The sequence below is a fragment of the Cotesia glomerata genome, linkage group LG7, assembly GCF_020080835.1.
Source record: "Cotesia glomerata isolate CgM1 linkage group LG7, MPM_Cglom_v2.3, whole genome shotgun sequence".
Lineage (NCBI taxonomy): Eukaryota > Metazoa > Arthropoda > Insecta > Hymenoptera > Braconidae > Cotesia > Cotesia glomerata.
This window is the reverse complement of record NC_058164.1, coordinates 22,689,825-22,711,611: the sequence shown is the minus strand read 5'-3', so window position 1 is coordinate 22,711,611 and position 21,787 is coordinate 22,689,825. Positions and strand designations below refer to the sequence as shown.

Genomic DNA, 21,787 nt, shown 5'->3' with positions numbered 1-21,787 from the left:
GAACAAAAATACTGAATTAAATCTCAGGATATTCTCACTTAAAGCTTTTTATATTTTCGCTTAATAAATTCATAAGTGAGACAATTTATCGAGCAGCACGTAAGTCCCTTAAATTTAAAGTTTGAAAGCTTCACTAGTAAGATATGAGGAAATCCCAAACAATTTGTATTAAAATCTGTGAGGAATTGACATGGATGATTCCTGATGTCGAAATTTAGAAATTGATTGCTTTAAAGTCCGCGTTTGTAAAACCTAACGTTAAACAAGCGTGAAAATTTGTTTTGAGCGCAAGTCAATTTTGTGCCAAGAAATCAGCTATTCAATCAAAGCTGCGCGGGCTTGATTTACCTATCGACGCTAGCCATAAGATTGCGTGCCAAGTGCAGCGTAACCGGTCAAATAAACTAAATCTTTTTGTAATATAATGTGCTCATAAGAAGTAATAAAATAATCGTTAAAAACACTTAAATAGTCTGCGAAGATCACGATTTATAGTCTGCTGTAACGTTAAATGTCTTGATAATAAAATCACGGCACCAAGAATTTATAATGACGCTGCATATATAAAATCATGTGCGGTGGAACGTCGCCACCATTTCACTCCAGGACGCCTGCAGAAAAGTAAGTACCTAGACCATCTTCACATTTTTTCTTTCGCGAACATTAAACATCTGTTACGTGTTTAAATTAATTGTCAGTGGTCGATTGAAGCCGAGATAGTTTTTATAAACATTCCAGTTGCTACCTCGTTGCTATTCTCAGTACAAGGCTATTTGTCTTATTTCCACCGAGCAGTCTGCTTGGAACATCAGTGTAGCGCGTTCATTAAAATATAAAAATTCGTTGTCGCGACGAGACCTTGAATATACAACCGGCTACTGATTTTGGATTATAATTTATTGCTGAATACGTCATTGTAACAGAACAGATGTCACTGTTCGTGAACTAGTCGTCGCAAAACTCGCATGACTCTCAAAAAAAAGCTCTCTTAAAATAATTCTGCTCAAAAAATGAACGACACTTTAAACAACCGCTTATAATTTCAGATCAGTAGCTTCCGTTCCACTGGCAATACGTATATTAAGTTCACGGTTAGAAACGCTCATTTCCATCGGCGCCTTATTGATTCTGACAGTTAGTGTAAATAGTGATTTATTGATTTAAAGTGTCTGAGTGAAATGGTGATATAAGTGGGGACGTTTTCAGTTTCAGAATGAGCGACATGAGGCGACGGGCAAACATGTTGAAGTCTACTCAGTCCAATATTATGTGAGTATTAAAGCAATTTATTTCTTGTTTCAGACATTTTTTTTGAGCCTTTAATTTTAGTGTAGTTAAATGAATTAATATTCTCCAATTACGTCGATACCCTCTTTATGACGTTGCACTGTCTTCACCCGAAAAGTCCCGGAAGATACTATCTCTGCCATACAGACTACCTACTCCGGCTGCACAATGGAAAACATTAGTTTCTGTTGACATTCAAACCTGCACTCACTAACTCTCTCCATTAAAGAGTCGTCACCGTTTGAACATTTCAATGACTTAACTAACTGTTGTTCTCTTCTCTCTGCAGACATGACCAGTGGAAGTGCAAATCGGCTGAAGAGAAAATCGAAAAGGCAATTCACATGATAAAAAATGCCACTATCAGCAAGCCACAGACGACCGGCAATTCTGTTCTAAAGGAGCCTAGTTATTTTTATAAGCCTAGATTGTAGTTTCGTTGACACGGTATTTGTGATTTTTATTCCTAATTAATATAAATGAATAACAGATCTCATTATAAATCTTTGTTTTATTAACCTGTTTTTGATTAAATGTTGGCATAGTTTGACGCTAATTAGAAGATAAAATTTGCATTAGCAGTTATAATAGTAATGTAATTTAATAAATTATCAATTTTATAGTTTTGACATTCTCTCATCAATCCTAATAAATATTCAAAGTTTTGAAAGGTCAAAAGTGCACACTTTGTAATGCTCATAAAACTCTTACGAAAAAAATAAGTCGTATTACTGACTTATTTAAATTATATAGACAATTCAACTAATTGTCCTTTAATTTTATATTTAAATATTTTATGCTATTTCCATCTAAGATAAAAAGAATGCGCACACTGAACAGATTGCAGAGCGCACATGCGTGCTTTAACTTAAAACTAGTTTTTATTTACATGTATATAGATACAAAATATCACTTGATTTAAAACTTATTTGATTATCGTTGATCTTTCCTAAATTATCCAATTATCTGGAATACGAAACTGGTTAATGTAATTCTAAACCTTTGAAAAAAAAAAACCGGTCTCAATACTTCATTTTATTCGCGTCTACATACAAAAAATGGCATCCAGACGTCTGAACGCCCACGTTGAATTTTGTTTAAACAGTATTTTCTTTAAAGTAACAATAGAAAACAATTTTTAGAAAAATATGAGATAATATTTTCTCGATATGTCTACTTTAATTATTATTCAAGTACAAAATGGTTGTAAGGGGCATTTTTAGACCACGAAATAAGTTGACCTTGACCATTGGTACTGAGAAAAAAGTACTACTTTAACCACTTTGTGCTACGAGGCGTGCAATATTGGAGTTACAGTGTGTTTGTTCACTGCCAGCCGTACTTTGGTACGATTGCTTTGGCGAGTATTGATTATTCAAAAGCCATTAAAAGTCTAGAGGGCATCTAAGAGGCCCGCTGCTTTCGAAGTAGGAGTTTTTGTTCCATTGTGCTAAGCATGTGTAATGTATAATTACACTACCTGATCGTTGACTGAATATAAATTTAAGACCCAAGTAATGTTATTCGAATATAAATAGTTTAAATTAAGAAAGTAACAAAAATCTATGCCCAAACTAGTCAATTGTATAAGAATAGTATATTACACTACAAGGGCAGAAAGTTGAGATTCCTGCACTGCGCGCTATGTGCCCGAGACGAAGCCGAAGGCATCATGGCGCGCAGTTCAGGGCTCTCAACTTTCTGCCCTTGTAGTGTATACTAGTTTTCTTGCTATGCGGTCGAAAGTACGCAAAAAATTGCGTTGAAAAAAAATTGATGCCTGCCCCCGACATTTGCGGCACAAGCGAAGCGAGTGCTGCTGGTCGGGGGGGAGGGGCAGGCATCAAATACACCTGTCAATAAAGATATTAATATATAATCTATCATATTACTACTTTCTTTTGAGAAAAGATCTTAATTTAATTAATTAAATTTAAAGTTATAAATATATTATAAATTAACTCTGATTTTAAGAATAAAAAAAAAACAGAAAAATGAAATAATAATCGTAAAATGCATAGAAAAAAAAAAAAAATTAAGAAAAAAATCTGTTTCATGAAATGCGTTAAGAAAAAAAATCTATTGTAATAGGCTTGGTCGTGAATAGGAATGAATTTTACAAGAAAGTACTAGCCCCCTTTAAAAGCTCTTAGGTTTTTGTGTCTGGTCCTTTGGAGGCGCAGTAGTAGCGGTAGACTTGACAACATCGACTTAGTTCGAGGCTGTTCTTGGCGCGGCGGGACTCTGAAATACGAAAAAAAGAGTTTTTAATTACGTGCAGCTACGTCTCGCATCCCTCATCCATTCTCTCTGAACGCGACGTACACTTATGGAGAAATTTCTTTGTTCTTAAAAAAGATTTTTTAATATCCAAAGAGAAATTTTTTAATGAATATTATTAAAGAAGTATCTTTTTTATTATTAAGGTAAAAACTTAAAGCTTGTAAAGTACTTGTTTGTTTTTTAATTTCATTTTTTAACAAATATCCAGGAGGTGCGAAAATTGAGGCTTCAAAAAAATACGATTCTAAGACGGACAGTTAATCTCAGGACTGGTGAATATAAAAAAATACTGAAGGACACAGCATCGTCAGAAGAAAAGTCCTTTCCAAAGAATCTACCAAAATTTACTAAAAAAAAATAAATGGTGGATGTTTGAAATAAAATTTGGTAAATTAGCTTACAAACGATCTCAACAAATGAAACAAGACTAAACCATTGAAAACAGTTAGGCAGTTTTGGAAATTAGACTGCGCGTACACTTCCACGAATTTTATTATGTCAGAATTAAAATTTTTTGAAAAAAATTTTTAAGGGTGATTTTTAAAAGTATAAAGATTAAAAAAAAATTACCAGAAAATACACTCTTAATACTCACGGTCCTTTACCACAACAGGAACAGAAGGCTGCAGCTCGTGGTCGCGTTTCCTCCATTTTTAAAATTAATAGAAAATAGAAATAAAAATTTTTTTTAGAAATAATGCACTGCTTTATCTACGCTCATCCTGAACTATTATTAGGAACTGAACGATCGTTATGCACCATTCGGCTGGATGAAGTTTTTTTGATAAGGAAAAGAAACTCAGGTACAGTCGGACACAGCGATAGCATTTAAGTTATATATATTTACTGGAACGGACCAAAAAATTGTTATTTTTTATAATAATATTCATATCCAGAGGCTGTATGTAAAAATGACCCATCGTTTAGTCAAATAACATGGTGAAAATACATTTTGACTTGGGAGTTATATATATATATATATATATATATATATATATATATATATATATATATATATATATGTATATATATATATATATATATATATATATATATATATATATATATATAGCATATATATATATATATACATATATATATATATATATATATATATATATATATATATATATATATATATATATATATATATATATATGTCGGAAAAGCATTATTAGGGGCGTTAGTACAGTCCATTTGTTTAACCGCTAGGAAAAGGATCTAGTCACATACTTATAAGAAGAATTGCGCCTTCGGGCTTAATCGTTAAAACTCGGGAATAATCGTATCACGCTATGGCCGTCGCCCATGCGCGCCTTGGTTAGCGGTAGAGAAGCCGGCTCACGTGGTCAGCTGCAACAGTTGTGCTTGGACATTTGTACTAGTACGACTACTCTGTGCGAATCGATTCTGATATTTCTTACTTACATCTCACTTTCATTTAAATATTTAAATTATTCATTAAATATAAATAATTATATTAGCTTCAATTATACTTTAAATTCTCAATTCATTTAAATCAGTTCAATAGTTCAGTGAATTAACATAAATAAAATCAAGTAAATTTATTTAGTGACGCCACGCGGCCATTACGCGCCACCGTTAACAAAGGATTGCATCAGCCACGCGGCTTTAGTCAATCCATAATTGACGCGTGATATTAACAATTAATTACATTAAATTAGTTATTGACATTTAATTACGATCTTATTTAATTTAGCTTATAAATAATTAAATTCCAACTTCAAATCATTTGACTAATTTCTACACGAAAAACATCAAACTCAATTGACTAACATTCTGTTATCAATTGAATATTATTTGCTCTCACCTTGAGACAATTGAACATTAATAGATCTCACTCTGAGATAGTTCAAAGTGATTAGATATTACTAGCTCCCACCTTGGGACTTATCTAATTCAAATTATCGATAATTTTCTATCTAAGGCGGTTGAGCTCACCCCTATTGCGTTGTTGCAACGTAATTTTACACATTCACACTTACACATACACAATTTACTTGTATAATTTCATCAAGGAGGTTTTTTCCCAGCCTAGCTGGGTTTTCCTCCTTTGGGGACAAATAAATTCTTCTAAATTGTTCCCCAAAAAATCCAAGTATTTTTATTTAATTTCCTAATCCCAACTTTATCGTATAATTTAAAACAATTACGGGAATTATCCGCATTGGATAGTTTTCGACAAAACACCATTGGATTCGTTTATTCAATTATTTATTAATTTAGAATAATTAAAATATACGCTAACTTGTATAAACAATACTACGATTAATTATCCAAATATAATTAATATACAAGGTAAAAGCACTGGGGAATGAGACCGAGAACGAATTCGGGGTCAGCAGGATGTATGCGATCTTTACTTGATCAATGCTCAACGAGAACTACTCGTCTCAGTACCCTAAGTACTTCTTCTCTCAAAAAAATATTTCGACAGCCCTCATTGTCTGTCGATATCTTTAACTATATACTTTTTACTTCTATTCTGTGACCTCGGCTACGTTTGGTGACCATTGTAACTCCGGACTCAAGCCCATTGCCACAACCATAAAAATTATAATCGGCTTAAGTTATAAATAATTATTAAATATTCTATGCTTTACAATTTTGCTTAAAACTAACAGACAAACTAAAATATTGGGAATTTCCCTATCTCTAGGAAAACCCAGCTCGATATTACCTCCGACATATATATATATATATATATATATATATATATATATATATATATATATATATATATATATATATATATATATATATATATATATAGTCGTACAAGTAAATGTCTAAATATTACGATACATACCCGCTTGGAAAAGGTTTATATGTTCCAAAATATATGATTGAATATATTAATATTATAATGTGATAAATAGAACGATATATAAAATCATATCTATAATGTTGCCACAATAATATAAAAAAATATATTGTAAATAAATATATCATTCTCATGTATAAATCATATATTCATCAATATATTTGCTTCATCTATGCACGATCCATATGTGTATCGGTACAACTTTTCACATATTGATACCTTATACTTAAAATAATGTATCGATAAATATATGGTATCACATATATTCTTCATATACAGTACATGATATATTAAATATGATTTTTATGTATTCGGTAATATAGCAGATGATATATACTAAGCGATGTATGGATCACCATATAATAATGAATATATTATTTAAAATACATGGTTCCATATATAGAATAAAATTATACTTTTCAATATAGACAATTTTGCCGCCATATATTCATCACTCATTTGCAATATATTGTATAATATATTTTGAACGATATATAGTATTTTCATGCGGGTATTCATGTAGAAAATTAAACGTTTTACAAAAAATGTCTCTTATTATTTTTCAATAAATTTATTTATTTAAAAATTATAGTCATTCATATGCTAAATTATCAATTTTTATTTTATTTTCAGCTTAATGATTACTATTCAAAATAAAGCAAAAACACGTTGAGATTCACACATCACTGTTGTCTCTGAACATCTTTCCAAAATACTACTTAGTAATGTACAAAATAACTTATCCTATAAATTTCACCTAATTGGGAATTTATGCTTAGCTGTACTTGTACTTAAATATTTCAAAATAATCAACAATGAGCTGGTTGTCCAAGTTTAAAATAACAAACATTTCCTGTTGCCTTATCGCTTATTAGTTCATTCGGTAACCGTAGATATTATTACTCTGAGCCACGTAATGAGTCTAATGAGATTGACGTTGGAGAATCTAACTTTTTTCGTGTTATATTCCTACAAAATATGTAAGGAATTTTGTAGTTTCTAGCTAATCCTATAAGTAGCTCAGGACGCGCGGAATGCGTGTGATAACATAATAAATCTTTCCCAAAAACCGCACAATAATTTCTGTAAAATGCGCAACAGAAGCGTGAAATTAATATTATATGGCGATCATATTTCTCCGGTGGTATGATAGTTACCAGCCGACCACGCGGCCATATACGGTCGCCAAGCGTAAGTCCGCCATATAGTGACGTAGAGAGAGTTTCTATTTATATTTCGCTGGCCTACTGCGTAATTTTAACATCATTTTTAATGTAATTCCATGGCTCAATTACGTCAGCCTGTTCCTATGGTATTCCCAACAGAAACTCAAGCTGCCATGCTGTGGGAAAAATCTTTGCTTGTATTATTGGACTGACATTGTTATGGAATTTAATTAGGTGCGTATTGTTATTTTTATGGTCTCGTAACAGTGAAGCGTTCTACATTTAATCGGAGTTTATAGAATATGTGAGAAAAAATTTTGACGGGGATTCGAACCCAGAATCTTCCGAAGACATGTCGGCTGTTTTATTATTGGAGATACCCAGTACAAAAGTGTTTTACTTTATCTGTCTCATATTTAAGTTTCGGAAGTCGAGTCTTCCTATGTACAGATTAACTTTTGTAATAAATATTAAAACGTAGATCGGACATGTCAATTGATGATGCTGTTCAATCTCTGTGAAGTCACAATGAAAGGACTTTGATATATTATTATATTGATATTATCCCATTGTTTCTCAGTCCATATTATATTGATATTATCCCATTGTTTCTCAGTCCATACAGGGAGATCCAGGTTGGATTCTTGGCTTGGCGACCAACCCCATTTATTTTTTCAAAGTTTGTCTTTGCTCTCATTTACTTTCTTTCATTTAATCAACATCTTTATAACTCGAACAGATACCACAAAAGCTTTCAGCTTCACTAGTATTCAAGTTCGGTGGATCCTCATCGAAATTATGTAAAGAGAGAATATGTCTCTCGACCAATATTGAAGATGGAATATCCATCCGTTGGCTTGAATTTAGATCTACTAGTCACTTAATCGCTAGGCGTTAAAACTTTAATTTATATATTACTAAGAATAATGTTACTGATACGTTACTTAAGGGACGTGAATATCTACTGGGGTTTTTAACTTCCTGCTAAGAAAATCGGGAAGTTATTGTTTTCACCCCGTTTTGCAAAAATCGAGTTTTCATCAGATCTCGACGTTTTAAGGTCATAGGAAGCTTCCCTGACTACCCCCGCGATGTTGTCACTATGTCTGTGTGTGTGTGTGTGTGTGTGTGTGTGTGTGTGTGTGTGTGTGTGTGTGTGTGTGTGTGTGTGTGTGTGTGTGTGTGTGTGTGTGTGTGTGTGTGTGTGTGTGTGTGTGTGTGTGTGTGTGTATGTATGTATGTAAACCTCTCGTAACTTTTGAACAGCTCGACCGATTTTATCGCGGTTGGTGTCATTCGAAAGGGCTTCGTCAAACTTAGATTTCCTGTAAGTTGGAACCGATTCGGACTAGTAGATTTCGAGAAATTGCAAAAAAAGTGAGAAAAAAAGTTGTTTTTTTTTTATTTTTTTCAAATATCTCCGAATTGGCTGAACCGATCAACTTTAAAAACTAAGCAACTCTTAACCTTGAAATCCCGCATCGATCGCCACATATAACGTCAGAATCGGTTGATGCGTTCGTGAGATATCGTTGTCGAAAAAAATCGAAAAAAGTGTTTTTTTGTAATAACTCCGGAATTTTTCATCAGATCTATTTTTTTGTTCAGAATCATTTATATAACTCAAAAAACAACATCGATCGCCGCCTACTGCGTGAAAATCGGTTGATTTATTAAAAAGTTATAGCAGTTTGAAAATTCCAAAAATAGTGTTCTATGAAACTTCTATCAGACTTTTGAGCTGAGAGAGCTCAAATGCATAGAAATATTATTTATTTGAACTCAGCGAGCTCAAAATATCACATAAATTATATTTTGAGCTCAAAAATCTCAAAAATGTCATAAGTACAATTTTAAGCGCCCAGGAATGGAATAAGCGGGAAGTTGCAGAGATGGCCTTTAGGGTGAACCGTTTTTCTAATTTTTTTAATAATATTTTATTTAATTAATGTAAATAATAATGATACGCGCAAAAAGTAACTTACTTATTAAGGCGAACTCTATTGTATATTATTTTATATAATTTTACTCGAATCATACATAGATTTATAGAATCGTATGTAATTTTTTTACTCGATAGCAAAATAGACATTGCTCCCTGCGTCGAAACTTTAAGTAGTAAAAACTAATAGTGCCCCGTTGTACTCTATTAATTTAAAATGAGGAAAAACTTGAATAAAAGGATATATTCGTAAATGTTTAAATCAAAATAAGCGTTTCTGGAGTTCCTGGAATTGTCCTTATGCATATTAGCAAGGATATAGCAGGAAATAGGTAAACCACAAATTAAACTGATCCTCATTACGTTTAACAATGTATACAACCTTTTCATATTGTCAGGTGATTGTTTGTTGCGTAATTAATTAGTTAGTGAATTCTAATTATCTTCGCACTTATTTCGACCTCTATTGTATCCAAGAACCCGTAATTAATTTAGAAACGTTTGTAAAGTTAGCATTGATACAAATCAGTATTGACTGACTTTATTTATTATTGCTCTAAATCTACTAAAATAACAAACTTCTAATTAACAACAAGTTTATTACCACAAAAAAGTTTGTTGTTTGAATGATAACTGAGATACTTATGGTCAAGGCTGGAAGAGTTGATGCCTGCTTTACATATTTAATATGGACGTTACATAATACTACTTCAGAATTAAGGTGTATTAACAGGATCTACCACGCTATTTCAGGTTAAAATAAAACAAAAAAACACAACATCATAGTATATTAATGGCATTATCATCACATCAGTTCTCAGTATTCTGCCACTTGTCTTGGAAGCTAGTCGAGAAGCGAAGGTCAGAAGTGTTCAAGCTTCATTGTTAAACCCAAAATATTCTAAACCGATTCAAACCGGTGAGGCTATTGAAATTGTTGTTCGCTTGATACTGTCGCCAAGGGCGTTTGTTCAGGTGTGACATATTTATTCTTCAAGTCAATAAAGAAGTTTACGTTCGTGACAGAATGAAATGACTTTATTGACGATTGCAAAATTTATTCTAGGAGCTGATTGACGGCAGAATTTAGTTCGGTTTTCGATTAGTGAAGTTTATCACAAAAAATAGTGAGGTCATCATCGCAATAACAGTATAATATGGATAAAAAGGAGTGTTCTTATTCTTATCGTACCTCGTGCTGGTTCGATGAATTTGGAATCCATAATTAGCTTATTCAATTCGTTAACGTCGGCCGATGTTAGTCTGTTTTCGATAGCAATAATTTATTTTTGTTTCATATATGGCCGGATACATGAAAATATATGCAAAAACATATCAGCGAACATGTAAACAAATATATACGAAATTTTTTATGTACGCTTTCGGCGAAAATTCATATAAATTAGATATATTTGGGATATAAATTTTTTATATGTTTTTATAGGTGCTTGTATGTATGTTTTCATAAATATTTTTTCCATGGGGGATCACTCTAATTTTCATTTTTATGTTGTGCTATAAAACGTCAGTTCTAAAACTGACCGGGATGCTAAATTCAACCGACTTGGAGCATGTCCAAACACATAAAGTCCAAGTAAACACCAGAGTTCCTTATTCTCAAAAATATCACTCAGCAACTGAACTGTAATACTTACGTCTTTAAACATTTTAATGATTATAGGATGGCTTGGTGACGGGATGTACTTGCTACCATCCATCGTAAACGCCCTTTAAGTCTCAGAATGCCCAACTGTATATATACAACTTGACTTGTTATCGAGACCGTCAGTTAAAGGAAACCCGTTAGCGAGACGGCATGTATTTTTCGTGAAATTCGGGGGATTTTTTAATTTTTAACGACTAACATGGACAACAGATGCGATGATAATATACTGCAGTTTTTATGAAAGATATAAACTTGTATTAAACGGGTTGTTTCCAATTGGTTTTATGGAAAGGAGGTCAACTACAGCTTCGCCGAATGGAATTTGCGTCAATGGAAAGTTTTCCCGGACAAATAGAATGGCCAAAAGATTTTGTAGATTTGATTCTGCCTCATATCCAGTGAGTAAGTTTTAAATTTATAAGTATTACTTCCGTAATAATTATTTTGATTTCATTCTAGATTTTATGCATTCCTTTGTTCACTTATAAGTAAATGCGCAGGAATTGTTCTTACCTTGAAATTATTTGGCCTTGTGGAGAGAAAAACAACAACTGTGTAAAGTCTATTGAAGGTTCGTGAGTTTTTATAGTTGTTTTATTTCTATCTGAATCGATTTACGTAAATTTTTATAGTTATTTTTTCTCGGCTTTTGATATTTCAAAAATATTTATAGTTTTCGATGTATTGTTATTGCGAGCGTGATGTAACATTATAATCGCGTAGATAGTTTTGTGGTGAGATACGTCATGTTCGTTTATAAGTAGTTCTTATCAAGGTCAATTGTGGCGCGTCTAGCGTGTGTTGACGCCGAGAGTCGTTGAACCCTCGTTCCATTAATATTGTTAGGACGAAGCAGCTTTACTAAAGAGTCACGCCAAGTTTGAATTAAAATGACTAGGAAAAAAAATTTCTTTTTTTACAGAAAGAAAATTTAAAATACATTCTATTGCTACAATTGATCATAATTGATTACTGTTATTAATTAAGGTATAAAATATAATTTACAATTAGTTTCAATAAATTAATAACACTTTTTCGCGCAAGACTACCATTCTTTTTACGGTAAACACACTCAACAATCTCATGCTATGTTATCAACAAAATTAAATAGTAGTTGGCAACAGACTCTTCCAAGTCTGTAGATTCTCAGACTCAATAATTTTTTTATGACTAGCTCATTCATGATTTTTTTTTTCTCCCAGATGAGAATGACTAATAAGGATCAAAGAAGATTGTTTTATGTAGTTCAGTTCGTACAGTTACCTTTCGAGGGCATTGATGACTACGTGTGTGTGCCCTATTCCTGGATAATATTTCAAAAATCCTCAAATCGGAAGATAGTTGTGACATATCCGAACAATGAAGATCCCTTGGAAACGAGAGAACGCGTTAGAAGGAAAGAGCGACCAAATGATTCATGGAGGTTCTACATGGTCTACCTTAAATATGACTCAGGTGAATAAAGTACTATTGTTAATAATTAATTTCTTTTTTGTTGAATTGTTGACTGATAAAATAATCCTGGAATAAGTAACCATTGAAATTAATTTTTTTTTTCAGATGATTTTGAAGATGCTGAGTTATGGATAGCGAGGAATGAACATGGACCTGTTGAAGGAGTATCAAAAAGAAAAGGTAAAGAATATATAAAATTTCAAGTGCTATGTCTGCTACAGATATAATATATTAACGATTTTTGATTGTTTCTTACTTCAGATTCTGAAACAGAACCTCAGCTGAATAGAAAGCTACGAAGTGCCAATCAATCTATTTGGTCAGAAAGCAATTCAGACAAGCCTCAGGTAACAGTGAAACCCTATAACAATCTTCGTAAACCACTACCAAAAATTTCGATACGACGACCGCTATCTCAGGACCCCGATCAAAACCTGAATAACAAATGCTTGAAATTAAATATAAATTGTAAGCCTGTCGTCAATACTAAGCACATAACAGCAACGTCTGCCAGTTCAAAACGAGAACAATCAGTAATCATCACTGGCAATCAGGTGATTCAGAAAGATCAGACAAAAACGAACTACGCTTCTAATGGTAAGATAAACACCGAGCAGAGTACTGAACCTGAAGTTATCAATGAAAATCAATTAGTTAAACTTTCAGTCCAGTCTACTTCAGCAAAACTTCCGGTTAAGCATCAACTTTCACCACAGTCGCCAACGGAGCACCGACTGTTACTGCAGCCTCCAATTGGTCGACAACCTTCACCGCAGCCTCCAAACGATCGACAACCTTCACCGCAACTTCCAAACGATCGGCAACCATCACCGAAGTTTATAGCTGAGCAACATTCTTCATCGAAGTTTTCGGATGAACAACAACCTTTACCTGTTGGCGAAGACTATCAACAACCTGTTAGTATGTCAACTGTAGACCTGAATGGATCTAAAGGAGATCTTGATAGCTGTCAAAACGTTCTGCGTGAGCCTGTTACGAATAAAAGACCATCAACTAAAACTCCTCCAAGCAATTTCAAACCGCCTCCTCAGTCTGATTCTATGAACGAGAGACCAACTCCACTGGTTCGTCATGAAAATTCACTTCCCGAGCCATACTCGCGAGATGTAACTGCTGGACAATCAAAGAAACCCAATGATTGCCAAAAAACTCAACTTCAATCGATTTTGACTGCGCCAAAGATAGTACCGAAGTCCTCCAGTACAACTAACCAGCTTTTTCAGCAATGTGGATACCCTCAATTACCAATTTTTTCAGTTAATAGCACTTCGAATACGAAATTCCAACCCCAAGGATTCAGTGGGAAAAATTCTATTGAAGTGGCTGATAACCACTCATTTCTGTGCTCTCAAGACATTATTAATAGCATGCCATCTACTTCTCATCATGAACACACTTCGGAAAAACTAACTCAAATGGTAAAACTAAAAGCTAGGCAACAACCTTCAGCAGTGAAGAAAGTGAAAAATCCTGTTAATAAGAAAACTCGCCTAGAGGGTATCGCAAGAAATATTGCAACCCTACAATATTCACCAAACTCTATGAGACAACTCGGCTTACCTGGTGGTTCAACAGTCGCACAATCTGCACAATTTACTCAACATCACTCACAACAGGCACAAATTGATGGATCACTTATAAATGACGATAGACATGGAATGAGAGATAACTCTATTAATCAGAGAGATCCCTGTCCCCAAGGTATGATGAATACACCAGCCACACAGAACCTTTCGAAATTAGCTCACCAGTATAACCCTTTTCTTGGGATATCACATGAACAACAATATTTGCCGACTCGGGAAGACTATCTGCAGCAATTCACACTTCTTCAAGATATGCTTAGAAGGCCAAGCATGACTCCAACACTTGATCAGAAGGCTTATCATCAAAATGCTATGATGAACGGAGGATTCGTCATACAAAGACAACCGAACTCGATCAACCAGCCCATTCAGTTCCTTCCCCAAAATGTAAATCATTACGTACCTATTAACAACGCGTACTCACAAGAAGTAAGAAGCCATGAACTGATAAAGAGATATACTGACGGAACTCACATTATTTACCAGCCTATTTTTCCCAAAGAAGTGAATATTCAATTTCCTGCACATCATTTATCGAGCCGGTTACATCAGGATGCCGAACATCCACAAAAAAAACAAGATCAACAGAATTATCGAGATCCGCGTACAACAAACACACAAAATGACCTTCCGCTCAAATCGATGCGTAGTTCTCCCATTCCTAAGCCTCAAAAAATCACTAAGAGATCACGATCTCTCTCTACCTTGAAGACTCCAAGTCAGGCACTTTTTGATGCTCAGAGAAGCTGTTTAATCCAAGAACTGAATATACAGGAAAGAGTGAATCAAAGTTTCACAAAATCTAATAATACAAATCTAGCAGCTATTTCTGAAACCCAGACGGTGGAACTAGCTTCTTCTACGGAAAACACCAAAGATCAACCTATGCCATCATCTAACCAAATACAGGCAACACAATTTCCTTTGGTTCAAAATGAACATAATTGCCAATGTCCCAGTATGAAAAAAACTATGATTGATCGAGCTACTGAAACGGATTCAATGATGGATATTGGTCACTGTGTAAAAGCAATCGCTGGATCTTCTCTTCCTGAAAGCGCATCAAGAGCAGTGGAAAGTGTGTGTCAGACGGACGAATGGTTGGAAAAAGAAGAAGGCTCACTTTATCAAGAGACATCTTCAGATTTTGAAAATACAACAGACAACGAGATTGAATCAGAAAACGAAGTAGACGAAGTAGTTCCAGAAGCCAATCAGGCAACTCTGATAGCTGAACAAAATCTCACACAAGAAAATCAGCATGAACAATCCGGAATAATTATTGAGCCAGACACTTTGCATATAATTGGTACTCTCTTTACTCAAATGGGAGCCAATTTGTCTCTCACACGTGACATATTCAATGGCTTACGAAATTCCCTCCTCGTATGTGCACAAACATACAAGACATTGTTAGGAAAAGTCGATAAATTGAACTCGATAGAGCCCCTCCAAAATTCTGCGTCTCCACCTAACAATGTAATCTCACAAGTTACTCAAGAAATACCAGCTGGAGATAACGATAACACTACTAGTGTGGACAATGCAACAACATCGATTCATGAGCAAAGAGGTACGTTCTCTCTACCACCAGAATATGATCCAAATGATACCAAGTGGACTCTAAAGTACCGAGAGAATAAGCGAGGACTCGTCGAGCTCATACCTCGAACTGGTGTTTACGTCAAAAGGAAAGAGCTGAAACGTATCATACGGGAATCAAACGACGGTAGAATGCTGGCACGCTTGCTGTTAACAGAAGTCTTCAACCAGAACGCTTTACGTGTGTGCTCATGGACAGGTGGAAAAGCAAAAGCTTTTAATTCCGCGAACATTGACGTCAGGCCAGGACTAGATGAAAATGCGAGAATGGTCCTGCTAACATTCGTTGAACAACACGGGAAGAAATGTGGTTGGAGTATGGCCAACACATCAGCTGTTATGAGTACTATTCGGACCAAGATTAATGACATAAGAGCCAAGTATGAGCAGACATGCAAAGTTTAAATATATATTAGAATAGTAATTTGTAATTATTATGTATCTGATTACGGGTCATAATTATAAGTAGAGTATAATAAGTTTAATTAGTGGGTGTTTTTATCTGTTAGATTAGTTTAGGCTTTGTAGATTAACACTATATTCTTGTACCTGATTATTCTGTATTACATTGTAGCGAAAATAGTCATGTAATTTATGTATGTCTTATGAGTATTATTTTTAACTAATAATGGGTAGTTGTGTAATTATGTTTTCTCGCTGATTAGATGAGTTATCAGTTAATCTGATTGGTCTATGAGTACAACAACGTAGTGGAGTCAAGACTAATCACTAGCTGTAGTAGTATGTTATTGTTTACAATTGTACGTGATTTAGAACGTGTTGCTTGTAGCAAATTATATATTCAAATGATCAACTCGAGTTTTTATTCAGATAATCTTTTCCTGTAAATATTCTAATTAATGGACTTCCTAATCAATTTATCTGAGTTGTTAGAACGCAATTTTATGTCAAAGATGATAACTTTTCTTAGAAAATTTTTTTTTGATTAATAACCAAATCTTTTCAAGTCTGCCGCACTGCCTCAAGCTTAATATCGTCACCATACATGTGTAAAATTATTATCATCCATAAAATTTTTATACTCAACGAACTAGAACAACAGCTCTCCGCTATTGACGGAGAGCTTTCAATTGATAACAGTGTTATTCGATAGCACCAATTCAATGATTAAATTACTTTACTAGAAAAATTAACAAATGACACAGGATATATTTATATCCGATACTTTATTGTAACAGGGTAAAATTACCCTGCATTGATGTCGCCAGAGATCGATAACTATTCGACTAGCACTGGTGCGCCTCGATCTTCGGGCTTAAAGAGAGAGTAGGAGGGGGTATTTTGAGGGTTGTTATATAGGTGAGCCAGGCGTTGTGACAGGGAGAAGTGGTGTAACCACCAGACAGTGTGCCACAAATCAAGAAGAACCGATCCCCGGAGTAGTTACGAGACGACAGAAGCCAATAACATCTAGGACTCCAATCTCGAGTAGTGAGTTAGATCGTCGTATAATCCAACAAGGTATCAATAATTACTCTGTGGGCTAGGAGTGGACTGCGGGGTTTATACTCAGTTTACTTCTCCTCTGATTGATTATTCTCAATTTATTTAATAATAATTCAATATCATTTAATTGCAATTAAATTTAATTCGTTAGTTGCCGTTGAGCGTACCTCTAGAGGGTTTATACCCAAGGACTGATCAAGGACCTTGCGGTGTTAATTGTCGTGAGAATTTATTAATTTACTCGATTAATTCTAAATCATTCTGAACATCTGGAAAATCGGTTTAGTAACATTTATTTTATTTGATAAAATAAAACCGAGAATTAAAAGCTTCGAGAAAATTCCATTGTCTTCTCACGGATTAGCCAAGCGTCAGTTGAATTTTACAATGCAGTTAACGTGTACCCAAGGTCAAAGACTACTATGCACTAACGAGTGCTGGCGTCCATTTTGAGCGCGCAAATTCCTGGCAATTATTTTACAAGACGAATTATTAAGAACATTAATTAAATTTTGTAATAACTTTGATAAGTCAAAAATAAAAGTTAAGTAGAGCCAGTGTGTGTGTGTGTGTGTGTGTGTGAGCGGGTTATGTGTGTGAAGATCGTGCGGGATATGTGTGTGTGAGTGTGTACATTCTCTACTTGTTAATGTTTTGCCGAGTAGAGTAGTTCGTACAGTCTAAGAGCGTGAGGGTCCAGTGGACGTAGCTAGAAACTGCAGTAAAGCGCTCCTTATGAGGGTACTGTAGGATTAAGAATTTTTGTTAGTTATAAGGAATTTACACATCGCCCTCTTATACGATAGCCTCTGTACGAGGTGCCTTGCTGGCTACCTAGGTTAAGTTGAGTTAGTCGAGTTCGTGGGTTTAGTGCGTAGGAATTTACATATCGCCCTCGTATACGATAGCCTCTGTACGAGGTGCTTTGCTGACTACTTAGGTTAAGTTGTTATCGCTTCACATGCAAGCTAATTAGAGCATCAATTGATTTTTGGTTGATAAAAAGACCTGATTAAGTAGTCTTGATTAGAAAACATGGTCATTAGTATGTAACAAGTCCCTGTTATGTTAATTAATTTCAAAAACAGGAAAATCATTAATAGAAGAATCGTTGAACCATGATTAATTATAAGTAAACTACTATTTTCCTATATATTGTATTAACATCCGATTATAGTCCTATGGATTCACCAGTTGAATAATGTTTCACATCGTCATTGTTTAACGATCCGTTTAATGATTCAATACCACTGTATCTTACATGGTAAAAGTGACATCATTTTGTTGATTCAAGTGTGTTGGTTCTTTATTCATAAATATCATGCGATCAACTATCAAATAAAACGTTTAAATTTATGGGTCCTTAACGTCGGCTAACTCAATTTACGATACCGGCCCCATCATGCTATATGTCATTCCAATGGCTTCGACTATTAATAGTCACGAGTGCTCGTATTATGTTCTAATGAATGGCGGTTACAAAGTACTAGTGACTAGCCCATTAGTATCGATCGTCCAGTCAGAGGGTGTAGACGTACTCATGACGTTTCCCCCTCTTTCTATCTCATCTTACTATAAAAACGAACAGTAAAAATAGCTTGTTTTAAACATCACTTTGCTCACGTAGTGGACAAACGTGTCCTTTAAGAAATAAGTAAACTTAAAAAAAAAAGTAAATTTCATTTTAATATTTTCAGCAAGTTAGACGATATGTGTTAATTCATACTGCGTGATATTACTATCAAGAGAAAGATAGGATAAAATGAAGGTGAGAATTTCTTGTTTGCGTTGTAATAACCACATTTGATGCTTATCTAGCTGAGCTTTACCCAGAGGCCCTTCGACGACGGACATTCAAGGCCATGTAAACAAAACAAACACAGATGCGTAATTTGTTTGGGCTTAATATGTTATTGTAAGGAGTATGTACTTATTCTTGCAGAAAGATATTGTTGTTGGGTATCCGTACGTAATGGTCCAATTTTTGCAGTTACCGCATACAGATATTGGCGACTACAGTTGTGTGCTTCACTCTTGGATACGAGGCCGCAGAGCGACAGAAAGGAAGAGCCTAGTTGCATATCCCGATGAATCTCCATCGATAACTAAACTGCGAATTATGAACGACGATGAACCTTCGAAAAAATGGAAACTCTACATGGCAATTATAAAACATGAATCACGTGAGTATTTTGTTAAATGTACAACCTCCAATACATTGATTCGTGAATAAATTACCATACTAAGCTATGATGTAGTCAGCAACTAGTTAAAAATCTGAATGAATAATGAAGTTGTATTTCTTTTAGATTCATATGAGAATGATTGTGAGTTCATTATGAAAAAAATTCATAATGCTTCTAAGAATAGATATTCTGACGTAATGAGAATCGGTGAGTATCTGTATTGTTGACAGCTATGCAAATTTACTTTGATGATTTCCATCGCTAATGATAATTAAACTATTTTTTTTAATTGTTTTAGATTATAAACTTTTGCCAGCTACAACAACAAAACGATACAGTCTGCCACTGAAAACAATCAAGCTGCCAGACCCTCAATCAAAAAAGAATAGAAATAAACTGAAAGTAGTAGTGATGAAGAAACCTTATGAAAGAGAACACCAAGATCAAGCCTCTCGTGATGTTCGATCAAGTTCTGACAATTTGTTACTCAGATATCCTTATATTCAGCAAATACTGGAAACGGATAACGGAACCCAAGTTAACATTCTGGGAGTTTGCTCTCGAAGCACGGGGAAAACATTTTATACTTCAAAAGATCCTCTCACGTTTGTAAGCCAAATCTGTGATTATTCTCAGAAACCACAAGAAAACCAATCATTGTCAATTCATCATAAACATTTACATCACCTTGCATTGACTCGAGGAATACAAAACAAAAGTATTGCAAACCTATGAACCTTTACTCTTGATCTTCCAGAACCTCTGATCAAGGACCCAGATATCGGCTCAGACACCTCGTTTGTCATTCAAAACCCTACTAACGTAGCTAACCAGTTCAGTCAACTAGAGATTTCAGAGTCATCACCAGTTATTCAAGAGCATCCACAATTTTTGCCGAAACAGAAGACACCTGACCGTTCCTCAGAAGTGGAGTGTGCTACTTCCAAACCTACTACACATAGTCAAATAACGGGTGCTTCACATGCATCGATTGGCTGTGCAAATTCAACAGAGCATCAGGATTCAATTGTAGAAGACATGGTCGTTGACGAATTGACTGAAGCGAGCTGTATTGATCAAAATGTCTTCTCTGGAACTACAGCAGAGAATGAGTCCTCTGCTTATTCAAAAGCTCTGGAAGAGGCAAATCATTCCGGGCAGACCGAAGAGAGTTCTATGGAGAAAAAATCACCGATGGTTGAAGCAGTTACGTCGAGTGGAATATTGTCGTCGCAAGATGTTGATTATGATGAGCAAAGTAACTTTTCAGAACTAAGTTCAGACGAAATTATAACTACTAGTCTAAACTCTAATGAACAAACAAACCAATCAGTTATTTCTGTATTGAACCAGGCAGATGTCTGGGCGAATCAATTATTTGATCTTTTCCAAAAATGAAAATCAACTTCTCGGAAACCTGTCAGATCACTCATGATTTGCACAAATCATTAGTTCAGTCCCAGAAAGTAATTGAATGTACGGCGAGCATTGAGGAAAGGCAAAGTCGCTGTAGTGACGTCTAAAGTAGTTACGGTGGAGGTTCAACAAATAGCTGAAGAAAATCAAGATGAGAAGAAAGAGGAAGAAAACCCTGATGTCAGTATGGAAGAAGACAAAGATGAAGATAACGATGTGGACTCTAAAAGTAGCGAAAATGATGATGATTGTGATAGAGACATCAAAGATGTAAAAGATCAGGATAGAGATAATGAGGTTCCGAAAAAGATTCGTGGCCACATTCGAACTTTCGTATTACCTCCGGAATACGATCCACATGACACCAGATGGACACTGAAGTATCGTGAGAATGATCCGAAAGATAATCTGGTTGAACTTGTTCCTGGAAGCAATGTGTTCATTAACTCTCTGAAACTAGCGCATTGCAAGTTAGCTGCAAAAGAGAGTAAAGAGTTCGCTCGAATGTTATTAGTAGAAATTTTTTCCCAGAGTGCATTAAGTGTTTGTTCATTAACGGGTGTCAGAGCGAACGCTTTCGATATAAGCGGCGCAAATGTCAGACCTGGGTTAGACAAGAAGGCAAGAAAAACTATATTATCGTTCGTTAAAGATCATGCTCTTGAAAAAAATTGGGGTCCGTATGACTCGCAAAGTGTCATTAATAACTTACGCAGCAAAATCCAGGATATAAGAGCTAAACATGCTAAAACAGCGTGAAGCTTTATTCTGGATAAATTATTTTTTTGAAAAGTAATCCCTTAGTCAGCCACGGCCTATTTATTGTTCCTTTAGTATAAGTTTGATTTTAAATATTAAGAATACA

At 34.6% G+C, this 21,787-nt stretch overlaps 1 protein-coding gene and 1 long non-coding RNA gene across 5 annotated transcripts; both read left to right on the top strand.

Annotated features, from left to right (window-relative positions):
- Window positions 1–6: 6 nt before the first annotated feature.
- LOC123269886 lies at window positions 7–1,790 on the top strand. The gene is made up of 2 exons (XR_006510492.1): window positions 7–1,269; window positions 1,577–1,790. It is a non-coding gene; the product is annotated as an uncharacterized LOC123269886 (long non-coding RNA).
- A 9,316-nt stretch (window positions 1,791–11,106) lies between these two features.
- On the top strand, window positions 11,107–19,938 carry LOC123269844. Of its 4 annotated transcripts, none has more exons than XM_044735722.1 (8): window positions 11,107–11,587; window positions 12,392–12,644; window positions 12,750–12,824; window positions 12,906–13,441; window positions 13,472–16,233; window positions 19,263–19,503; window positions 19,630–19,713; window positions 19,805–19,938. In XM_044735722.1, the coding sequence occupies exons 1-6, from the start codon at window positions 11,405–11,407 to the stop codon at window positions 19,291–19,293; spliced, it is 3,840 nt and encodes a 1,279-aa protein (XP_044591657.1). In that variant the 5' UTR covers window positions 11,107–11,404; the 3' UTR covers window positions 19,294–19,503; window positions 19,630–19,713; window positions 19,805–19,938. The 4 variants fall into 4 exon arrangements, with proteins under 4 accessions (XP_044591657.1, XP_044591655.1, XP_044591653.1 ...); XM_044735720.1 differs by adding an exon at window positions 19,018–19,088 and having other exon boundaries at window positions 12,906–16,233; XM_044735718.1 differs by having other exon boundaries at window positions 12,906–16,233.
- The last annotated feature ends 1,849 nt before the right edge of the window (window positions 19,939–21,787 follow it).

Bases quoted from the DNA above. Each gene is read 5' to 3' on its own strand.
- LOC123269844 (XM_044735718.1), top strand. From the start codon at position 11,405: ATGATAATATACTGCAGTTTTTATGAAAGATATAAACTTGTATTAAAC. The intron at 12,645-12,749 runs GTGAATAAAGTA...TTTTTTTTTCAG, and splicing joins CTACCTTAAATATGACTCAG to ATGATTTTGAAGATGCTGAG. The intron at 16,234-19,262 runs GTATGAGCAGAC...TTATTCTTGCAG, and splicing joins ATTAATGACATAAGAGCCAA to AAAGATATTGTTGTTGGGTA.